General features: G+C 37.3%; 1 protein-coding gene across 8 annotated transcripts in view; it reads right to left on the bottom strand.

Moving 5' to 3' along the window:
• Positions 1-7,316: 7,316 nt before the first annotated feature.
• Positions 7,317-24,774, bottom strand: part of ATP2B1 (ATPase plasma membrane Ca2+ transporting 1) — a 63,635-nt gene continuing 46,177 nt past the window's right edge. For 4 of the 8 annotated variants that reach the window (XM_040557790.1, XM_040557796.1, XM_040557773.1 and 1 more), the window contains exons 12-22: positions 22,627-22,864; positions 21,545-21,724; positions 21,376-21,463; positions 21,007-21,113; positions 17,968-18,159; positions 17,558-17,771; positions 17,191-17,402; positions 15,524-15,631; positions 13,440-13,622; positions 12,967-13,053; positions 7,317-8,747 (exon numbers count right to left, since the gene is read on the bottom strand). In XM_040557790.1, the coding sequence (XP_040413724.1) occupies positions 8,436-8,747; positions 12,967-13,053; positions 13,440-13,622; positions 15,524-15,631; positions 17,191-17,402; positions 17,558-17,771; positions 17,968-18,159; positions 21,007-21,113; positions 21,376-21,463; positions 21,545-21,724; positions 22,627-22,864 (1,921 nt within the window). In that variant the 3' untranslated portion in view covers positions 7,317-8,435. Of the gene's footprint in view, positions 8,748-12,899; positions 13,054-13,439; positions 13,623-15,523; positions 15,632-17,190; positions 17,403-17,557; positions 17,772-17,967; positions 18,160-21,006; positions 21,114-21,375; positions 21,464-21,544; positions 21,725-22,626; positions 22,865-24,774 lie in introns of all 8 variants that reach the window. The other 4 variants (XM_040557804.1, XM_040557823.1, XM_040557814.1 and 1 more) reach the window with 2 other exon arrangements.

Raw genomic sequence — 24,774 nt, 5'->3', positions numbered from 1 at the left:
TTGAAGTTTCACTCTTATTATTTCATGAAGCATCTTTCCTTTAATAATTGCCAAGAAAAAAAGGCTGTGAATTTTACTTACTTAAGAGCTATTTTCTGCTGAATAGTCTAACTGTATTTAAAAAAAAAAGGAATAATATTTTGTTTTGGATGTTTAAATACTTATTTAACTGCTACCCCTTTTTACAGCTCAGAATGTTTTCCCAGACAGCTGTCTGCAGAGCTGCATTGCAAACTAAGGAAGGAGAGGAAGAAGCAGGGATTAGACACCACACAAAGTCTACGTTGTTCAGCACTGAACTAACAACTAACCTGTGTTATTTCTCATACAGATTTCTCTCTTAACAGGAGGGGAAAACATCTTCAAGTCCTCTTTAAGTTTCACTGGTCTTTGCTAAAATTCATTAGAAAGAAAAAAAGAAAACACAATGTATATGAAGCTTCTTACAAGATCTTCACTCAAAACCAGTAACTTAAATCCTATCTATGACATTTAAAAACATCACTGCTGAAATCCTCAAGATCAGACTAAATTCAGCTTGCTAGAGAACAACTCTAAAAACACGTCAGTAATACTATTTGCAGCAAGCTTCGTGTATAGCTGCATTAGTCATAGATCAAAATTATTTTTATTTCATTTGGAAATCATAAAATGGTTATGAGAAAGAGCTGCTAGAAGAAAGGAAAAAAATGCATGCTTCTATTTACTAAAAGGTGTTTCTGCAGAGGAATAGGAACTGCAAGGCTTTTTCTTTTTTCCCAATGCACATATGCAATCCCATTTATTCTGCACATAATGCCCGTATATTTCCAAAAAATACCAAAGCTGCTTAAGATATTTTAGACAATCTGGTTGCCACGCTTGTAAAAAAATCCTCTAGGATACCCAGCAGCCTTGCAAACATAATGTATCACTTCACATGGAGTAACTTAAAAGTCTGAAAGTTGTAGCATTTTAGATGAAAAGCAGAAGCAAGGTGGAGTTCCTTATACTTACTGATATCGTTTTAGAAGAACTTTTAAAATGGCATTGTCTTCCAGTACTGTAATCTGGAACAAATATTTTTTATTTTTTAAAGGTAGAGGGATAGCTTTTTTCCCCATTAGAAAAACAACAGCACAAATTTCATTTAAAAGTTTCAAAGCCCAGAAGACCAACCACCAGAATGGTTTAACTGGTTACTTAATGGATCAGGAGTCCAAGATTCCCCTCGTGTCTTCACGTTTTAAGACATTAATTTTTGATCCTCCCAGTCAGTCATCCTTCAGAACATTTACAATAGCAGAGGACAGCAGAAGTGTCCAGAGCTTTTGCTACCACAGTAAGCATTACAGCAGGAAAACACTAGGAAGTCCATTTGTCATGTCAGTTTAGGGTAAACAGACAAGCAGCAGTCCCTTTCTTGTTATGGCTCAGCTCTGATTGTTCCAGTGGCTGTTTTCTTTGTTGAATTCCATCTATTTACAAATAACATCCATGAGGCTAATGGGGAAGCTTTGCAGAATTACACCTCTTGGTGATTGTATCAGTTGACAAGGGAAGACAGACTGATGTCATCTACTCGGACTTCTGTAAGGCTTTTGACATGGTCCCACATGACATCCAAATCTCTAAATTGGAAAGATATGGATTTGAAGGGTGGACCATTCGGTAGATCAGGAATTGACTCAATGGTTGCACCCAGAGAGTGGTGGCCAATGGCTCTATGTCCAGGTGGGGACCGGTGACAAGCGGTGTCCCTCAGGGGTCTGTCTTGGGAGCAGTGCTTTTCAATATCTTCATCAATGATATAGATGATGGGATTGAGTGTACCCTCAGCCAGTTTGCAGATGACACCAAGCTGAGTGGTACAGTTGATACAACAGAAGGAAGGGATGCCACCCAAAGGGACCTGGACAGGCTGGAGAAGTGGGCCCATGTGAAGCGCATGAGATTCAGCAAGTCCAAGTGCCAGGTGCTGCACCTGGGCCAGGGCAATCCTGAACATGAGTACAGACTGGGAGAAGAAGTTATTGAGAGCAGCCCTGCAGAGAAGGACTTGGGGGTTCTGGTGGATGAAAAACTTGGCATGAGCCAGCAGTGTGTGCTTGCAGCCCAGAAGGTCAACTGCATTCTGGACTGAATCAACAGAGGAGTGGCCAGCAGGCCGAGGGAGGTGATTGTTCTCCTCTACTCTGCCCTCATGAGGCCCTACCTGGAGTTCTGTGTCCAGGTCTGGGGCCCCCAGCAAAAGAAAGATGTGGACCTTTTAGCGCGAATCCAGTGGAGGGCCATGAAGGGGGAGCAGGAGAAAGGGATAAGATACCAGGTTTTAGGTCATGTCCACATTACTACTAGATGAATTACTATGGTCCAGATGATTTGGTAGAAGGAAAAAAAGCTAGGAATTACTCATCTTTTTGGAAATTAAGATACTACAGAAAATGTTCTGGCGTATTTTTTTTTATTTTTTTTTTTAACTATGATTTTAAAATGCTAGTTTAACAGCAGTGATTGTTATCCTAGTCCTCAATGAATTAGACTGTTATGTGTCAGAAAAGATGTCAGAAAGAATACTGAGGCCCATGCACACAGCCAGGGAGTAAAGATGTACCATCTCATCTAAACAAGTATTGTTCAGAAACTAAGTCCTAGATCTTCACACTAAAATAGCAATTCCAAGCTCCCTATTTTAAGCAATCTATGTATTCATGTGTCCTTTGACAAGTCTTATGACAAGAATCTGAATGTTTTCATTTGATAATTTTGCAGGTTTCCCCTAAAATTGCAGCACAAAACAATATGCAATATCTGCTTAGCACAGCATTTGAAGCGAGTTCTCCATTTCCCCATAAACATCAGCCAAATAGCTGCTTACCTTCAGGAGATGTTGAGACAAACTTAGGTTAAAACTAAAGATGTTTTGTACCTACAAAGAGAAACCAATTTGGAGAAGAGGGAAAATGTCAATTTAAAGCTGTATTTGTAAAACTGAAATTGTTAAAAATAACGGATGCATCTTCTGGTGTTTATTTGTAGGGGGTTTTGTTTGTTGTTAATTGTAATCAGAATTTTTAGGAGGCTATTCACACAAAATTTAGAAGCATTTGAGCTATATGCTCTGTTTCTGTAGAAATCCTTAATACTATTAACAACCAGAAAAATAAAAACAACCACTCCCATTTTCTATTTTGAGTCGTTCTGCAACAAAATTTGTTTACATTTCCAGTAAGTCTAGAAATACAGTAGACTAGAATAACTGAACTAGAGGGAATGAATGCTGCCTGAAGGAAACTTCACTTTAATTTTGAACTCAGGTTTGCTGACTAGGTTAAAGGCATGTCTCTGTTCCTAAGCTTAGGACTTATCACAGTTTTCAGTTTGTTTATAATGTGCTATATCCAAGTAAAAAAGGATGCAATTATTTTTAATACTTGGGTAGGCTGTTTAACAGTTACTTAATTCTGCTTGCATACAGAAAGGCAGTAAACTCAGTGGAATTTGATTCTTTTGAAGTCATTATATCCTTTTAAAGTGACACAAGCTCCTTTAAGCAAATAAGTTCAGTGCTTTTGAACAACGTGCATATTCAGATACAGTACATCTATAATGATCTCACAGATTCTGCAAAGGGCTTTTGCCCAGGAAGTTAGATCATTCTGTTCACTTTCATATAGTGAAAAAAATACCTACTCATTCCCATGTCCTCCTTTCTAGACAAGGATGGAAAACACATCCTCTCAGTGTGTATTCCAAAACCATGCTAATGCCAAGTATCACTCATGGTGACTCAAAGCTTTAAATAGGAAACACTAGTACTCACTTTGTGCCTTATCAACTATCAGAGCAAAGTTAAGATCGTGCCTTTGCTGAGGAGGAGGAAGCCATAGAAGGCTTTTCTGTGTGATTGTACTTACAGCCTTTCAGCATACTTCAGCTGTATTACTGTCCTTCCAGGGTATGAAACCCTGGAAGAGAGGCATCTTAGGGAAGCAGATGAAGGTGTCAGAATACTGTTGGATATTGCTAGCTTTATGATGACTCAAAGGGTTACAGAATACATACTTGCATTTCAGTGAGCAACTGCTGTTTTCTGGTTGGACTGTCCCTTGCCAGAACACCAGAATTTGAGACGTCAGGTGATGTTTCAGTATTCTTAAGCACACACTTAAATCAAAAGCTCAATTTCCAGAAATCCCTTTGCTAGTATCCTATCAAGCTTGAATTCCTACCATCTTCCAGCAGGGGCATGCCAAGGAACCTTTTTCAGGCTAATGTTTAAAAAATATATGTATTTTTTAAATATAAAAGGAGACTTGTTGGATGAGTTTAACAGTAGAGTAGGGCATTAGAGGAATTCACTAAATCTTGAATGGCTGAAAACAAATTATCATCTATCTTCTACAATACTGGGCATCCTTATGCACACTAAGAATACATCCATAAGATTAACAAGCTATGAAGTGGCTATAAAATTGTATGTGGACACAGAACATAGTACCCTGCTTCCTCCACAGAGGGCAATAGAAATCTGCTTGCTTCTTTGCAGTTCTTAGTATTTTGGACAAACCATGTCACTCTTCTCGTTATTATATGATAATATATATTAATGCTATAAAGTTACTAAAAGCATAGGAGCCATATCTAGTTTGTTTACCCTACTGAGGAACAGTCCCTGCTTTGCCAGATTTGCAGCATAAGTACCTCTTACTGTATTTTTATGCATTGTAACTAGAATGGTGTTGTCACTCCCTAGTGAGTTACCTATTTCATGCTGCATTCTCTCAGGTATTTAAACCCATCCCATAAGCAAATCCTCATCTTAGGTCTTACTTTGAACAAAAAGGGCAAGTAGTACCTGTAGGAGGCTTTTGGATTAGACATCGTGTAAGCCAACTCCTGGATGGATGCTGCAGTCTCCTGAAGAAGGTGGTTAGTTCTGTATACAGTCATGGGGAGAAGGTAAGCAGGAGCAGCGCTCAGGCTCTTGACTCTGACCCAGAAATTTTCATGACATGGCCCTGAATAAGCAGACCAGTTCCATCTGAAGATAACTTTAAGTCGGAGCTGGACTCTCCATGCTGGTCAGACTCATCCAACAAAGTTAAGGTATTTCAGTGAGGGCTTGGAATCTGTAGGATCAGAAGATATGCACTGCTTGGGGAAGGGGTGGAAAAAGCAGCTCTTTAGAATCAAGCATTTTGCATCATAAAAGCAGAACTGACATTAAAACATTCTACTTTAATTTCTACAAGGCTTAATATGATCTGAACCCTGCAGAAGCTGAACATATAAGGCCTCTGCAACAACTTCCCAATACAGTCAGACATACATTAGTTATCCTTTTATGAATATTACATTTGCTTGTTCACTTTGAAACGTACTGGAAAGCTTCCTATTGTTCAAAAAAATCCCTGGGAGTGTCAGTTCATTTTTGGATGCTCACATTTGCTACAAACCCCAATCATTGGTTTGGCATTATGGCATTTGTATCCATTATTCTCTTCAGAATATTCCATGATGCAGCACTTTCCTCTTCCTGTTAAGACCAATACAGAAAAAATAAATCCTCTTTATAACAGTTAACTTTTCACTCCCCTTCCCCCAAAACCAAGATTAGGTGTCCTACTTTTTGTCTTATACCAAAGTGTATTAGATATCCTACCCAAGGCACTGAATTCAAACAGAAGTCAGCCTAGAACTGCATTTAGGTTAAAGCTGGTATTGCTTGATCATAATACCATGTATACTGTAACTTCTTGAAAAGGAACAAGCTTAAAGTCATTGCCATAAGAGCTGTTTTTATAGAATTAGCATGCATTTCAGTTTTAAATTAGTACTGTACTGACATTCAAGAATTTCAGTCCCCATACAGACTGAGATGAACAGCACATTTATTTATTTCAGTTACAAGAAAGACAAGTAAACCTTACAACCAGGAAGGCAATGAAGGCCTCATTAGCTTAGTGATAACCATTTCATAATCCAGGCAACATGTTATGATTTCTTGAGATCACAAAGAAAGCATACTCCCCCCCCAGCAACTTTTCCTTATTTAGTTTTCACTTACACTTCCTATAAGAACAGCACACTGATATTAACAGAACCAAGAGGGACCACTGATGTACTAAGCCTACATTCAACTCCCGTGTCCCTCCAGAAGGCTTAAGTGTAGAATTTATTCCCCAAAAAAATGATACAATGCAGTCATGAACACAACTAGAAGACAGAAAAAATAAAGTACGTTTTCAAATGAAGTTATGATGCGTTGAATCTTCTCACATGGTAGTGTACTTTATGGATAAACTTCCCGCATTTTAAGCCAATGCTCGTCTGACTTTTGTAGTAGGGGAAGAAAAACACAGCTTACATAAAAAAGAATTACTCCACCAAGCACTCTGAAGAAATCTGAAGCGAGGGAAGTGCTAGAAAGGTGGGAGAAGTTATTATACAAAGTGTCAAGTGCAATCCCCCCCCTACCCACTCTGCCTCGAATTCAGTGTGTTCACCTAGGTGCAACATTCATGTTGCGTTGACATGAATGGTTGACAGTGGGATACAGTGCTCTATGTCCAACATTAGCCATTGAAGAAAACAAACCCAAGCATGAAGGTATCCCACCACAAGGGGAAAGATGCTCGAGCTCATCTTCCTAACCTGCTCATTTCTGCAGTTTGCTCTAGTGTTATCTCCTCCCTCATTACCAATTTAATTCCTTTCAAGGGACCCCTTTAAAATTCTCCAAATGTCTGAATTATTCTGGAAAAAAACACCTATAGAGATGCTATGTTTAAGAACACAGAGCTGTCAAAAGAAAAACAGTATGAAATTCATGCTCTTCTGAACAGTAATGGACCTAGAAGACATGGGAAGTACCAGGTCAAGTACCAAGTACTGCTCCACCATCCTTAACTGTTTCAAGAATCCAGATGAGGCAGACCATGTCTTTTTCAGTCTATCACTAACAGGTCCGTTTTGGTACATGAACGTGAAAAACATACTTTCACTGGTGCTATCAGTCAGTTCTTCTTCTCCTTCATTTAGGTGGTCAGGAATATAGTCCTTATGCAGTACTCAGAGTACATCTCAGAATTTCAGCCAGACCTGTTCATTTCCAAGTACTTTTTGGGCTCTTTGAAGACTTCTGAGTACCTTAAGCTTACATTCATTATGAGGCAGCCACCATGATTCCATTTACCCAAAGTACTGCTTTAGTGGGGCTGTTACCATCTTGAAACTGTAATTTAAAGTTAACCAGTAATACAAAAGAGTACTTTCCAATGTTTCCTGTGAAGGAGCTGAGGAAAAAAAAAATCTGTAATAAACCATTGCTGCAATTTTATTTTAACAAAAGGGCAGATTTATTCATGTTTACAAACAAGTTTCAAAAACAAAAAGGAGAACATGTATGCTACCCACTAACAACCTTTCAAAATGCCAACAGCCCTCATGCTGCATGAAGGATTCTATAGATTAGAAAAAAATCACAGTTCCACTCACAGTTCACCAAGACAGCACTAAACATGTTTAGACAAAAACAAAGGACTAAGATTCTGATGTATTTTGATTTAATCCATTTTGCCCAAGATAACAGAAATATTTCAAGCAAGTTCCATCACATATTGATGTCCTGCATTAAACAATCCTACTAAGTTCTGAACAAAAGTTATTCAGTAAGTTTCTCAAAATTTTTAAAAATTAAACAGTTGTTTCAAAACCATTAAGTAGTAAATGTATTTAAGAAACTAATTAGGACAGAGGCCATAACTTCATTAGAACACCACTGCTCATGTTTTTACAAAGCATTAGTGTTATCTATTTGGCTATTAGTATTAGCAATTTATCTACAATATTTAACAAGGTAAATTGCAGGCAAAATTTAGTACAGTTTCAATAGAAACACCCTTTTCCTGAAAATACAGCAGTATTTGAAGGACTAGTTTTTTTTTTTTTTTTCTCTGCATCATTTATAAGGAAGCTTCCCATCTATGAACAGGAACAAAAAAGTATCTACAAACCTTGTAAACAGATCTGTATCATTTATAAACATAAATAATCCAAATTATTAACAGCCAACAGCAGAAATTAAAGTATCAATTCAACAATCCAGGGCCTCCTTGCCCTTCCCAGCCTTCCCCTCAAAAAAGGATCAAGATAAACTAAAGCTCTGCTAACACACTGTTCAGGACCATTCTTAAGTACAACAGATGATCCACAGGTCACTTATGCTGAGTTACTGTTCATCTGTCAGAGTTCATTATTACTCCCACCCCCAAAAAAGCACCCTCCAGTCTGGCAGAAAGCTTTTTTTTTTAAAAAAATAAATCTACATTCGTACAAGTGTGTCTTCTGTTGAAGTCCAAGACAAGAATATCATCTTGTCCATCATAATGCGTGAAGAGACCCAGTTTCAATTTCTTTACAATGCAGCTAGTGTGTTAACATTCAGCTTACAATCAGAGTGATGTTTCCAAACTATGTAGCGGGCTCCCTGGGGATGAAGAGGTAGCAGACTTGTTCATGTCTGTTGTAAGGTGAATTCCACTGTCAACCGCATTGTTATTTTTATTGGGAGAGGGTGGGGGAGTAGAGTTGCGTTTTGTTGGAGCATCATCTTCAGCATCAGTATCATCAATAAGGGGAATATGAGGCTCGGAGTCTTCTATTCTAAACTCAGGATGCGTCATAAAATTGTGAATTGAGCTTCGTGTCTCAGGTTTCTCTAGCCCCTCATACAAGGAACTACGAAATGCATTCACCACTCGGATCTGTAAACAAAAAAAAAGGTTGTTAAAACACTGCAGATTTACTGTTAATGGTATGGTTCTTATGAGTTTGAATCCACAAACAGCTAGACATGAGTGAATCGAATTTATATGTGATGCAGTGGAACTTGCAATAAACTGTAAAATGAAGAGCATTTCAGTAGAGCACTGCCAGTCTATACAATAGGAATAAAAATTGTGAAAGTACTGCAAGAAGCTGAAGGGCCTAAAAATTCAGACATGGCACTAGAATTGTTCAATTACTTAACATGGGCTAAGCATTTTTCAAGTGAGGCCAACAATTATTTATTTATTCACAAATTAAATAAATTTCAGTGAGTTTTATTGAATACTGGGGGGGGGAGGGGAATGGGGGCAGAAAGGGAGAATGGGGCTGAAAATAAGTTAGAGGGTAAAAGGGTTACTAATTCTCATGCTAGGAATTAGGATGTCAACTGACTATGAAAAAGCCAAGCACATGTAAGCCAATGTCACAATGACCAGACGTTTATGAAGTCATGCAAAAAAGGATACCACTGTAACAGCTGTAAATATTCGAGTATATACCCATCTATCACACTAGAGAAAGTTTCTTAATAATGATTTGGAAGCTTAATACCAGAACTAGGAACCTGAATATTGTATTGTACACTTAAAATGTAGCCATGACAGATTCTAACTTTGAAACCACTACTCAAGTAGCACAAAGTATCAGAGAAGCAGGTGATCAGCCTTAGCTTACTTGAGTTTTCAATTTTCATTGAATTCATGGACAAAATTCCCAGGCTGAAGTCTTTTCACTGCTTAACTAACATTTTTCAAATTAGAATACTGAGTTTACAGAATTCATAAACAAACATTTCAGAATGGAATTGGATGTGAAATTGGATATAGTGAAGTACAACTTCATTTTGCAAATTGTGCATGTCCAAGTTGACTTCAACTTATGTTTTTCAAAATTGTCATCTGAAGGATGAAATCACCTGCCACACACCTCTTCTCCTATGTTCCATGTTTCCCTGACCAACTACAGAATTTCAGTATTTATTCTTGAATTGATACGCATATAGTTAATCAGAAGTCAATGAGCCCTTTGTCTAACACTTTCATCAAAATACAGTTCAGCGTCCCCTTCTGTTAGTAGCCTATTCAATGCTCAACATCTCTAAGCAATCCAAGTAAGTCTTCAGGGAGGTAGTTTCAATCCAAAGCTCCTGTGTTGTACAATAAGAAACAGAGCAAAATTTTCTAGTAAACAAGAATAGCTTACTGTTACAAAACAGTAAGTCAAAATTTAAGAAGACTTCTAATTTAAGACAACTTTTCTTTTGCACATCCAAGGTGACTTGTTTCAAGCACGGAAGTTTATCAGGACTACTGCTTCCATACAAGATGCACTGAGTTCCTTTATAGTAAACATAAAGCAATTCCAGGTGAAGGAATGAAGCTGGAAGGTTGAAGTCAATGTTCCTGACCTGCTCAAAGGAGTTAAGATACACCAAACACCCTTGTAGTAAACACAGAAAAGGACTCCCCAAAAGCAGTGTGTCAAGTTTGTTACCAGAGAAGCACTACATGTGACAGATTCTGACCACTTTCTTTGACCTCTAGAAATAACATTGTTCCCCCTCCCCCCCAACCCCCATTTCCACTAAGAATTTTACTAAAAACCTATGAAGTCCCCATTTTTATACTGTAGATATACAGCTGAGACCCAATGACAGTGGAAATCACTGGGAGGTGACAGGGAGGACATGCAACTTTCAATAAAGGGATGACAAGAAATAGTGTTGATGTGCTTGAGAAGTAAAATGTTACAGCAGCATCTAATACTTTACTATTCATCACATGAAAAAAAATTGAGCATGCTCCTAAGGAGTTTGCATGTTACATGAGCTTTAAACAAGTCCAGCATGCTGCATAAGCTGTCTTGGCACTTTCCAAGAGAATCAGCAGTGACAATGCCAAACTGAAAGTTTGCAATTCCTTTATTTGGCATATTGCATCCCACCACCAATTTCTGTGGCAAAATGAAATATGATTGCCTCATGGGAATAGTTTTTCATTGCTTACAGATGGTAAGTTAGAACATAAGCAGTAATGGAAAACAGTTTTTAGCTTAACAGGACAGCTGTAATTATCATAGGAATATAAACATATCCACAATAAAGTTATTTCCGTGCATGTGAATCAAGACTAATCTGGACACTCCTGTGAACCCAGGACCCTTAGAAAGTCAGCCATGAAGGCAGAAATCAGATAAACAGCATTTTAAGTAATAAAAGGTAAAAAAAAAAAAGTTTTATTTTCAGCTACTAAAGATAATTAGACAAGAAAGCTAACTATAAATAAATATAGGTGAGGAGCAAACAAGACAATTTGTTACATATAATTTATACTGTCAACAGGCCTTTCTCATATTAGTACCAGAATAGCAAGGAATGCAGTAAGCACTCCAAATCCTCCTGGCCAGATGGCTGCTTAGAGCAGCAACCTCGCTTCACAGGAACATCTGAACTGTCTTCCAGCAAACAGCTCCAAAAAAAGAGAAAAATGAAGTAACACATCTGCTTCCCATTAACATACATTACTTATCAAAAGATGTTCTCCTGGAGGGTGTAGCAGAAGGCTGTACTTCTCAGTGAGACTCAAAAACTGCTTCTGCACTGCTGTAGCTTTGTACCAGCATTGGTCATTTGATGTAATGAGATGCTGCAGCACCCATTAGATTCTGCTCAAGTGACAGCATGGCGTGAAGTTGCTCTCTAGAGAATTCTGAATGTCTAATTAATTTTCTTGAGTGTAGTTTGGGATACAGGTTACTCATTAGCATTTTAAGTAGGAGATGCAATTCTGCACATCCTTTCTGGTAAATCTACTTTTCATTTTGTGTTTTTCAGGCATGCAAGTCTGTGAGCTGAGCTTCTCAATACTGCTGCAAAGTAGGAAAATATCTGTGTCACCAATGGAGAACAGGTTAGCTTGTGCAAACTAGCACAAATTCTGGCCAAGCCGGAAAAAAATCAGAAGAGAACAATTAAGGCAGCTCCTTAAATTAAGGGTCTTCATCCACCTGGTAATCTGAAATCTTAAAAAGCAGGAGGGGAAAAAAAAGAAGCCTTCTCAAAGTTATTTTAAAAAACGATTATTTAACCATTCTATAGGAAATTAGAGAAGGAAGTTAAATGTATAATATATAACTAAGATGGAAAACTTTCAACAATAGTTGAATACTGATAGCTAATATCTAACTGTTACACATCTTCAGAATCCATAATTTAAGAGAATCCATAATTTAAGCCTACATACATGAGCAGTTAAATTTTTAGCCTCTACAGAGGGAAAGGCTGAAACTAAAATGCCACTTAGATCACAATATCAACAGGGCAGAATTAAGGTGAGACAAGAACTGTACTGTCACTGATGGCTTATGAACTGCTGCCAGAAGAACCTAGAAAGGAAAAGAAATCCTTCAAACGTGAATGAAAGTTTTACCGCTGAGTGCTTAAATATTTTTTCCTTTTTAGATTAGCTAAATAAATGTTTCTTCTGACTTGTACGCACTTAAGAAGCCTTGTTTCGCCACCTGAATCCTGATGTTGAGAAAGTTGTGTTATTCAGTAAAAACGTCCAACAAAAGCAGAGATTCAGAAGTTCCTCACAGGCTACAAAGAAAATGCATTTAGTGCTCCATGTTCTAACTACATTCATATTTTCAAAATACCATTGCTTTTCCATCAGTTTGTTTACCTTTTAATGTATTATTTGTGCTATATGGAGTACAAGACAACTACTTAGTAGACCTAGTTCTACGATTGTACACTTAATTCACTTATTCAACGTAAGTCACCCTAAGAGGCATATACTCGAAAATTTACAACAGTTTTCCTGTTTTTATCTTAAATACCCCTCTATACACAAATGGATGAAGGTACAGGATGTGCAGGCTCACAGCTTTAACATGAAATTCTTTTGTTGCAATTGTTCCACCTGTTCTCAGCCCTCTAAGAAAAAAAAGTCTTGAGGACTCCACTTTGTGGAAAAGCTCTATGAAAAGCCTGAACGATGATTTTAAGTACTAAGGAGAAAATGAGAAACGTTAGGTATGTGAATCAGGAAATGTTAATTTCATGCACTTTAGGAACACACACTCACACCCCACAGTAGTAGAAGCAGTAGTAGAGGAAAACACTACATGTGTAGGGGTAGAAATATTTGTTACATCATGGTGCTGGCTGGCGATGGAGGGTTGCCGCCTTAGAGCCCCCTGAATGGTACTTCCACTCTGGAAAGCATTCACTACATCCATCTGCAAGGAATCAGAGATTGTGACAGCTTGCTCAGAGAAGGAGAGAGAATGAGAGAGAGAGAATGAGAGAGAGGGAGGGAGGGAGGGAGAGAGGGAGAATGAGAGAGAGAGAGAGAGAGAGAGAGAGAGAGAAAAGGACCATCCCATCTATAACACACAAAAAGTAAAGAAGAAAGGCACTTTTCTTTTTTAATACAGCAGATACACAGGTAAGAGTTGCATTTAGAGCTGAAGAAAACAAAACCCTGAGGGATTATGCATTCATCCATAACCCCTCTTGAGAGTCTCAGCCACACCATTTAGAACTGCCACTCAAAGGACTGGGGATGGAGAGGAGTGATTTCCCTCATAACACCCACTGTGTCCTACCTTCTCCAAGACCATACCTGAGTTTGTATCCTGTTTAGGCCCCTAAACCACAAGATCTGACCACGACGTAATTCTCTCTCCGCGTGATCTATCTCCTCCACATCTTCTGCTAGCTCTTCCTCAGGAATCTCTTCCTTTTGTGTTCCATGACCAGCTTCCTTAAGGAATTTCAGGCGGCTGGTTGGAATTGTTGAAATCAACTAACAGTGAATGAAAATTACAAAACAGGATTATTATTTTAAGGGGAAAAATAATAAACATACTAACAGATGCAAGCCTTAACATACAATCCTGCATACAATTAGCAAAGTTGGAAAAAAAGGAAAAAAGATAAAGATATACATGGGTTAAGTGCATCACATAGAGCCATCACTCCAGCTGATTAGTTGCAAAGCTGTGTGTTTCCACAGCACCTCAACCGAGGTGTGAAATTAAACTTGGACTACAAACCTAGAAAACTTCATCCTTAGTAGGGACAAAGATTCCACTTTATAATTACTTGACCATGCCACAAAGGAACAGTACCAAACTTAAGAAAAGCCATTAATTCTGTAGACTGTACTAGTATCTAGAGCTTTCAGATCATCTTCACTTTGATAAGCATGATGTGTTGCCTCATATGAGAGGAACTACATTTACTTAGAAGTAGCCACAGCTTATTCAGAGATACAGAACAGGCATGCATTCCTTTGACACCTGGAAAATACCACTTGCAAGGTGAGTGATGTTTCAAAACCCTTATACCAAATGATTAAATTGCTATTTGTTTTTATTAAATTGCTACTTAGTTTAAACTAATTCATCTAGCTTAAGATAAATAAAAGCTATGTATGTTCCAGCTTTCCTTTTCATCCCCACCTTCAGGGCTATTCTGTTGAACTATGTAGTGAAGGGGAGTTCATCTTTTGATACATCCCATCTAGTAGATCCATGTCAGTTCCCAACCTGTTTTCCTTGAGCATAAACCTAGAAGACCATTTCAGCAGCTGCAGAAGAAAAAGACTACTCCAAAAGCAAAAGACTACTCCAAAAGCAAAATAAACTGCCCTTCATACTGACGTGGCTACTATGAATGCTCCCAGCTTACACTTCAGTTTCCACTGTTCTCAGAAAGTCAAAAATCTCTCTCTTTAATGAAATGCTACAGCAGCATGAACTGCAGCCCCTGCAAGACTATTTGGATCAAAGGTATTTCAAGCCATCTCAGTTCTTTCTTCTAGACTACCTGTAAACCTCAGAGTGAGTATTTGATTTTAATTTTTTTAAATGATACATTTTCCAAGAACTTACTTTAAAGTCTCATAGCCACTTTTAAAATATGCACTTCTGTATGTATTCACAACTAAAATTAATCAATTTTAATATGAAATTAGCAGGAAGTGTTCTTTACAAAGTGGAATGAAAGAAACTGTACTGGAAAACTCTTCAAGCGGTATGAAAAATTTAGACAACTATGCCATTAAATAATGACAAGCTACGTAGCTCTGAAGCTTTGTGTAAATAAGCTTGCTGCTTACAATTATTGTTGTGCATGCAATAGTATTGAAATACAAAAAAGATGCAGTAGCTTAGTTATGCTTCATAATTGTGCAACTGGAGAAGATTAAAGAGAAAACTGTTTTGAGTTTTGCTGTGTTTTCTGCTATTCCAGGAAGTCCTAAAATACCAAAATACTAGCAAGTATAACAGTCCTGATTCATCAAGAAAACCATTCAACACCAAGTTAAATATATTGAAACATTAGCATGCTAATTGCATCTGTATTCTTACAGAAGTTCTTCTAGTACTTACCTGGCTGAAGACAATTTCTTGTTTAAGTAGTTACTACAGGTACTCCTAGTTAAAAGTTACTGAGCATAAACTGGACATAGCATCTAGTTAGGAATTATAACTAATCAGCCTTGTCAGAGTAAGGAATAACCAACTACGGACTTGCTAGCTATTGACCTAGACTATTTTATGCAGTATTTACTGTTAATCTCCACAAATTCATGTAGTCCCATTGAAAGATATGAGTACTTAAGATAAAATGCTTTACATGGAAAATACAAACACACACACACAAGTAAATAGTTGACATTTTGAAAAAAAGCTAGTTTACCTGGCCCCAGAGTAGTGTTCCCATGCCCAGGAAAACAGACCACAGCCACTGTTCAATTGAGAGTTCTGAGCAACTAAAAGGCTTTCCACCAAACTGCACAATAATTATCTGTGAAGAGCAGCATTATTGAACATAGATCAGTGATCTGTTACTAGAAAATTCCGTAATAAAAAATTGTTACAGAAAACATTGCTTTAGAACATAGGATTTACTATCTCATTAAGAATGTACTTCTTCTGTCTCAGCTGTTGGAACTGTTTCCAAACATGAACAATCTTCTCTTGCTTTTCAGTTTTTCAAGAACTACTTAGTTATTCTTCATATGGTACACTCAAAAAAACCCTGTTGGTTACTTCTTTGTGCTTACAGTCTTCCCTCTTCATATGACATTTACAGCAAATACTACAAATTTACAGTGCTTATTTATCATATGAACAACCATCTGAAAGTTGAATGAACTGATCTGAATGAACTTCTGTTAACACAAGTCTTATGATGACTTATGTAGTAAATCCCTGGGGGAAGCGTGGTCAAGACCTCAAAAAAAAGTTAAATGAGCTCCTTCTGACTTATTACAACAATCTGTACAGGCCCTAATGAGCAAGGTATCCCCACTGCATAGGAATAATATGCATGGAACTCTGCCCTGGAGAATAAACTTTCAAGTAGCAGGGCAAACCTCAAAAGGGAACAGTACTGACCACTAAGTAAGACTCCTGACAACTTGAGAGCCCAAGAGTAATTTATTTTATTAACATGGAATAAAACAGTAAGACAACTCAAGAGTTGCTTATTCAGGAAGGCATCTGTCCATTAGGTTTATGGAAGGAACACAGTTGTAGGCAGGAGTATTTTCTACATATTTGGATTTGTTGGAAAATAATATTCTACTGCATTTGCCAGCATAAAAAGAAAAGTAACTTCTGGGGAAGTGCCACCTGAACAAGTCTGAAACTGGGAAAGTAAGTGAATCAATTTTACATGAAGTAGAGGTGCATATACTTGCACTGCTTGAACTGCTATATATTTGGTCAACTTTGTAGAATTCAAAGGCTAAGAAGTTGTGTGACGTATCTTAAGTCTAAAATAAGTCAAAATTATATTTTGTTAATCATTAAAATGTAATACTGTTTTGTTGGTTATTTCACTACATTGGTATGAATGAATTAAAGGTTAATGCTAATGAGAAGGTGAAGCTATCTTGTGTAAACTATTTCTTTAAATTAAACTTTGACTTTTTGTTTCTCAGTGTGTTGACCTGATCAGTTTCAGATAATAATTCATCTTGTTTGTAAAGAAAGATTTAACTAACCAGCTCTTACAAATTGCCTAGATGCACCAACTAAAGGTCACTAGTCATCAGTGTAAATAAGACCTAAAGCAATATTATCCATACAGATAACAGATTTCTATTGAGGAAGATACAGCTTCTTTACATTTTAAGAGACTAGAACACCAAGATCAAATTGAAGGACTAGAAAACACAAAGACTAAATACAAGTAATTCTACACTTCAATTTTGACAATTTCAAAGAGGTCTTACCTGAAGACCCTGTCAAGCAGGACTTCCAAGTGTTTTATAGTGTGTTTGACTGGTGATTTTTCACATTGTAGAAATGAAATGCCTAGGTGGTTAGCATTTCCAGGGTAAGCAAGAAGTTACTTACCTGCACAACAAACGTCCCCAAAACAATAGCACAGAAGATAGCATTGTTAAAGATCCCTTCAAAAACATTTCTTTCGCCATGAATTTTTCGGGCATTAATTTCATTAAACAGCTGCATCATCACAAATGTATTAAATACAATAGTATAATGTTCTGAAGGAGGGGCATGCAGAGGTGCATTTCTTCCACTATCGATATCAAAAATTTTCTCACCTGTGTATAAAAGACATTTATCAGCAGCTTAAGTTGGTGACTTTACACACACACACACACAGACAGAACATGCAGTAGAATAAAAAAAAACTAGGTTTTAAGACTTCAACTCTATAGAACTTTTATCATAACTCTGTAAGTCTAAGTATCCTTACCAGCAAATAGGAGTGTAAAGACCACTACCAGTTGATAGAATGCGTGACCCAAGATATTCTTCATCATTGTGCGGGAAATCAGAGGTTTGTTTCTACCATAAGGCTTTCGCAACAGAAGAGCTTCAGTCGGTGGCTCTGTTGCCAGGGCAAGAGAGGCTAATGTGTCCATTATGAGATTTACCCACAGCATCTGCACAGCTTTAAGTGGAGAATCCTATAAAGATAGATATGTAAACCCTCGAGTGTAAGTGAACAAATTGCAGCTATTAAAGGTGTTTATTATAAGACATTGCCATGTTTTGAAGAGCATTACATTCTTTGGACTATTATAAAACTGAGTTTGAATTCATTTGAGTCAGTCGTGATATTTGCAACGTTTTTAGTTGAAACTACCCACCACCAGTACATACCTGTGTTATGCATGCTCCTGTAAAAGCAACAATTACTGCTACTACATTGACTGTAAGCTGGAACTGAAGAAATTTGGAAATGCTGTCATACACGTTTCGTCCCCACATAACTGCTTTAACTATACTTGTGAAGTTGTCATCCGTAAGGATAATATCAGAAGCTTCCTTAGCTACATCTGTTCCAGCAATTCCCTGGTAGAAAAAGAGAAACATTATGAAATGTAACAGGATGCACTGTTGTATATAGTAGAAGCAATTATATCTTTGGTCAGCATTTTGGCATGCACTTTGATGCACCATGTCTTTTGGATTACTTTAATGTAAGCAACCCAAAGCTCTACTGAAGCAAGATTTGCTTCTAAGTTCTACTGGAGAATGAAAAATTATAAAGTCATTTAAAGTATACAGACCTTAGTAATAAACAAATCTCAAGCTGACAAGAAAAAGACACTGTGCAAGTTCCCCCTGTTCAAGTTAAAGACCACCAGATGGTGCAGCACTACAGGTTAGTCCATCTCCTGAGTTTGCTATATGGATTCCAAGCAGTAGGGCAATACATGTGTATCTACATGGTGGAGCAATACACATCGCCAAAAACCTTTTGCAGAAACGTATTGACATTGACCAGCAAGACTTGTTATCACTGCATGTGACATTGCAATGCAATGACATTGTTAGGTTTTGAGCAACTGGAATTTCCTAAGACTATTTAAAAAGTTTAAGTTGCGTATTATACATAACACCTACTTCAAGGATGGCTTTTTGAAATACCATAGACAGTAACTCAAGAAATTTAATGATCATTATTTTGCTAAGTAAGTCACCTGCACAGCTATGTGTACAATTTAAAAGATGCCTTCAAATAGTATGTAGTAGATATTTTAAGTGATATTTAGATAATCAGTTAGAGATGATGTGTTGGTGCATGGGGTTTATTTTGGTGGCATTTTTCGTTGTTTTTCTTATAAAAAGAAAAGAGATGAACATAGATAGCATCCCCAACAGCACCAACTACAGCAGCTGTATACAATACCAGAAACAGCAGAAAACACATTTATCTTAACAAGACTGTTACAGTGTAGAGAACATTTCATGCATAAATTTGTAAGGTATGCTTTTGAAAATACTCTGAAAATTGCATGGAAGCTTTTCCTTCTCTTGATTGTTTCCCACTAGATTAATATCTAATTCAGTACATCTGCACATTGTAGTAAAAGTGTGGTCTTCAGGTATCCGTCCCATCTCACCACCACACCACCACCATGCCCCCAGTTCAAAAGCTTAATGATGAGCCTTTAAAGACTAACGTGACTGACTAGCACCAGACTGTACTTTGTCAGCTTAAGGCTGAAGAGGAGTCTTGAGGCAAGAAGAAGCTTGAAGTATTCATCTTAAAGTGCTCTGAAGTAGTTAGAAGACAGCTGAAGCCTACAATATTTAAGGTATGAGCCTGTCTAGTATTAGCGCTTAAAGGGTTTTTAATTGATAGGCTAAATCTAGGCAAGGCAAGTATTCTAAGGCTCTGTATATAATGGAAGATCAATATATGCTAGTTTATTTTCATAAATTTTAATCCAGATTTATAAAGCAGAATGAGGAATTTTAACTCAAATTTGATGCGGAAAGTCACTTGAAGAGTGACTTTTTACTCAGGTAGATAATGACAAGACAAGGGGGAATGGTTTTAAACTAAAAGGGGACATTTATTTTAGATGTTAGGAGGCTACTTTTTACCACAGAGGGTGGTGAGGCACTGGCACAGGTTGCCCAGAGAAGTTGTGGATGCCACACCCCTGGAAGTGCTCACGGCCAGGCTGGATGAGGCCTTGGGCAGCCTGGTCTGGTGGGAAGTGTCCCTGCCCATGGCAGGGGGGGGTGGGGGGTGGAATTAGATGGTCTTTAAGGTCCCTTCCAACCCAAGCTGTTCTGTGACTTTATGATTCCATTCTATGGTTGACAGTGATAAGGTTTTGCAGGGACCACCTTTATAGCTGTAATTTATCAAATATTTAGTACCATGTAGACAATTGCATCAGTAAGAACAAATACATAAGCCACAACAAAGTAAAGACATCTCAAAAACAAACAAACAAACAACTAATCAAACTAAAACACAACAACCCCTGACTCTGGGAGAGAGATTCAAGTATTAACATTTTTGTGTCTTCTTAAAGATCATTTATTATCTGATAGAGAACTGATGTTTTGATGTTTTGTCTCCTAATTCCTTCAGGTCATCCCAGGAAGAGCAAAATGACAATGCAATTCCCTTAGCTACCATAGCCTGCTTAGGACTCTGTAACAAGTGTTTAACACAAGGTAAATTTAGGCTAAAACATTCTGCTTAATTTTCATGAGCTCTCTTAAGACTTGGTTTGGCTCCCATTTCAAAGAGTGTTTGAGAATTTAAATTGAGAAAGCAGAGTAGTCTGAGGTGCCGTTCAGACAAATGAAGATCCTAGGCTGCCACAAAATGCTGTTATTTCAGTTGTACTAGAGGTATCATAGCACAGCCTCCAAAGTAATTTTAAACATCAACTGGGACTCTTTCATCCTAATTTCCCTGTTCTTCTGCATCATTTTATGGAAAACAGACGAATAAGCTCATTTCATATCGTGTATAAACTTTACTGAACATCAACACAGTGTGTTATTTACCACCTAAGTCATTCCGCCATATGCTGAACAGATCTCATTGCAGGAATCTTCAGTATCAGTAATTTTTGTGCTATATTTTGCAACAAGTCTTTGCTTTAAAAAAGGTTTTGATTTACAAATGACTGGGGATTTGCAGTGTAAGCTTTATTCAATGGCAAATGCCACAAAGACATTTTTAATCAAATAAAAAGATGGTTAAGTTAGAAGAGTGAGGAACAAGAAAAACTAATCAGTATTAAATGTGAGAGAAGTCAACACACTTAACTTAGTTGTATATTAGCTCAGGAAATAAACCAAGTTATTCAATCTTCTTCAAAGTGATTAGATAAACTGTTTTATCAAAACAGCACTCAAAATACTGAAGGAAAAAAAAAGTCATACCATGGCAAATCCAACATCTGCCTTCTTCAGTGCTGGACCATCGTTGGTACCATCACCAGTTACTGCTACAACTTGCCTCTGATCAAAGACAGTGCTATCAATTATACCTAAAATAAAATGACATTTCAGTGTCAATAGTTCAAAACAGACAACAAAAATTGAAGCTGAAAGAGAAAACCATTATCTTCCTCAGAGCCAAAAACACTAGAACTGTCTGTGATTGCGTTGGTTCCCCCACTCCCCCAATGCTTAGGAAATAAATCAGCTGGCAAATGAATATACACTCATTGGCATTTCCCACTATTCAAAATCCTAAGGAAAGTTCTGTTTCTAGAAAAAAATCTAGAAGCTCAAATGGTTTTTATTTACCTTTTACTAGAGTGTGTTTGTCAGTAGGAGATGATCTTGCAAGAACACGAAGCTTTGGCCAAATTTTATCTATTCGCTCTTGCTCTATCTGCAAAAAGAAGTTATATTTTGCAGTTATGTGCCTTAACAAAACAGCTGCTGATCTAACTTAAGTAGTCAGTGTGCTTACCTCTCCTTTTTCATTGCGTATTCTCCTGTTAAAATCTTTGCCCTCCAAACACAGAAAGTCTTCACCAGGATTCAGAATACCACATTTTAATGCAATAGCACGAGCAGTGTTAATGTTATCACCAGTGACCATACGCACAGTTATACCTGCACGCTGACATTTTTTTATTGCATCAGGTACCTATATGCAAAAAAAATGACGGAGTTGGACTATACAGTCACTAAAGATATATAGACATGTGAATGAATTGTCTTTAGCTCAAACGAGGATAACTCTTATTTTAAAAATCAATACCGTTGTTATGGAACATTTAAAAAAGTTCAGTCACCTTAATTCTTTTCCTGAAAAACCTATAAATGGCTATTCTGGCCAAGGGTGGTTCTTTTTTGTTTTGTTGCCTTCCCCCCACCCTGCCCCCCGTTTATTTACCCTCTTCATTTTTCAACTACTGCAGCCTTCAAAAATATCACACACAAACCCCATAATACACTATAGGGTGTAGTAGTAGCTAAAAGGTACCAAATACTGGCTTTACATTTATGATTATGTAAAATAAAACACAATTCACACAATACTCATCAACCCATGACTTCTAGTGTCAAGTGACAGTAATGTGGATCAAAAAGGAGTCCCATTTACATGCAGCATTATAGTTTCCACTATTGAGAATTACTGCCCTCCATAGACCTCAACAACAAGCAGAGTTCCTTAGCTCACTTCTCAGATCACAAACCTTCCTTCCCATGAGAAGCTGGCAGCAAATACAATGACTAAATATGATCCTAACCCATATTCTTAATATTCCTAGTGGTTAAAAAAACACACTAGCTGTTCCATCTACTGACACACTGCTTAGTAAGCGCCTTAAGTCATTAGTTTGTACAGAGCTTCAGTAACACAGCATAAGTGATGTTAAGAAGTTTTAATCTGCTTTTGTAGCTCCATTAACTTTTCCCCCCAATAAATTAGATTTTCATCTATTAACTATTCTTAAGACATGCAATAGCAATTCAGTTTCTTGTACTTTTTGCATGAATCAGGATCTGCTTTAATAGTCACTGCAGTTCACTCAGTGATCCTACCTCAGGTCTCACTGGATCTTCAATCCCAACAACAGCAATGCACGTCAGACCAGTAACAATGTCGTTCTCATTGTCCCATTCCGGCTCTGGTTCCCCAGCTGGGAAGTCTCTGAACGCCAGACAAATGGTTCTGAGTCCTTCAGAAGCCATTGGCTCAATTACAGTTTTTACGATATCATCTCGGTCCCTAGGTCTGAATACCTTGGGTTCTCCATTAGCACTCAGTATTTTGAAGCACCTGAAAAGGAAAGTTTAAGTAGTTATCAGATGTTTACCAAAGTTCAGCTTGTTGTGGAAAATGGCTTGTTAGCCAACTCCAGTAAGTTTCCACAAGTTTTGTTTTCACTAGACTCTCTCACACACACACAAAAAAAAAAATACACAATAGCAGCAACTCTAAGGTAATCTCCTCCATATGCACTTAATCTCTTCCTAATTGTAAAACATACCATCTGCAGAATGTTAACTGAGATGGCTGGCTGTCCTGGGATGAAAATAATGTCCCCTGAATTGAGGAAACAAACACTAGTTGCCTCCTAGAAGTAACCATTTCTCTACTGTACATCAATGTAGTGCCTACGCTGTTGGAGTCAGTTAATCTAGTTTCAAGTTTTCCCAACAAATTGTCCTACCTTGTTAACAGCTGCAATCATCGCAGAAGTACAATGAACTTCCAGAACATGCACATGGTGCTTCAACAGCTGTAAGCAATAAGCTTACAGCACTAAAACCAAACTCTGATGGTATGATGAAGCAATCCTAACATTGGGTGTAAACCTTACTACTCTAAAAAATATATCAAAACGTACATTTCAAATTCAGACCATTTGGCATAGAGTTCTTAATGTGGAGCATTAAATTAAAAACAAATACTTAAAACTGACTGAAAAGTTTAAGAGGCTAGACTCAAAATAACATATTCAAGCATTTCAACTCACGCTTTTAGTTTATTTCTTCATGCCATAGATGCCACTGCTTTCACAGAGAGCATATATTGATGCCACGAATATAACAGTAACAAGTACATTTAACAATAAATGTAATTTTGTTCATCTGTATCCTTACTAAAGTTTTGCCATAACGCAATGCCATAAGCACTTGTTTCACCAATCAGTACTGATGTGGCACTGAAAAAAGTAAGAATTTATGACACTTTAAAAACATCTGGCAGATCTGACAGACAACTACTGTTACATACAAGTATTTTAGTCCAGTGGCTTAGGAAATTCCCAGGTGCAATACATACAAAGTTTCCACCGCAGCCAGGAAATAAAGATGAAGCAGTTCCTTTACATTTCTTGCTATTTATCATAACTGAAATTTGAAGTCTGTCCTTGATTTTGGTTATCTGCTCAAATGTCAGCAACCACTAAGTATATCTTGCATTAACTCTAATCATAGGGCTTGCAATGATTTCAAAGCATTCCAAGATGAACGCATGGAAACCAGTAAGTTTTATGTAAAGGTTTAATTGAAACTCACTTCAAAGATTTGACTTGAGACATGATTGTAAGGAAAGAGGAAAAAACTATTCTGCTTTAAAATTTTTGCAGCATTTCTTCTACCCTTACTAGCAACTCCTTTGTATCTTTTAATAGTATTTTGTGTATATATATATATATATACACACATATATATATATACACACACACACACATTTAAACTTTCAGTGCTCAATAGTCATACGTGTGATAGTAGAGAATGAGCAGCACAGCCGACAAACCATGTTACCAGCTCTGTGATGAACTTCTTGCACAGCATAGGCAGAAGGTAAAGAAAATGGCTTAGGATGCTAAGACTTTCTTAGACAGTGCTGCTCAAATAGCTTTGGGATTACAGTATACCAATATTATCTAAATCGGTCTAGGTTTTCTTGTTCTTTCCTAGATACCATTATTATTTGTATCTCAATTGTGAACCTAAATGGACCACAGGAGTCGGGACTGAATGAATTCTAGCATCTTCTACAGTTCGGTTATTCAACAAGGTAGAAGTAAGGCAAAAAAAGGCATAGTTACTCACTGATGAAGATTGGGTTAAAATTTAGATATATAGTAATTCACATCTAAATCTAAATTCTGTATCAAAAGGAACTAGAGTCCCTGAAAGACTAACTTTTTGTTGTCAGCACTAAATTGATGGAGAAGG

Source organism: Cygnus olor, chromosome 1 (assembly GCF_009769625.2).
Source record: "Cygnus olor isolate bCygOlo1 chromosome 1, bCygOlo1.pri.v2, whole genome shotgun sequence".
In the NCBI taxonomy this organism is placed as follows: Eukaryota; Metazoa; Chordata; class Aves; order Anseriformes; family Anatidae; genus Cygnus; species Cygnus olor.
The sequence above is the reverse complement of the archived record's forward strand: the minus strand, read 5'-3'. Positions and strand labels throughout refer to the sequence as shown.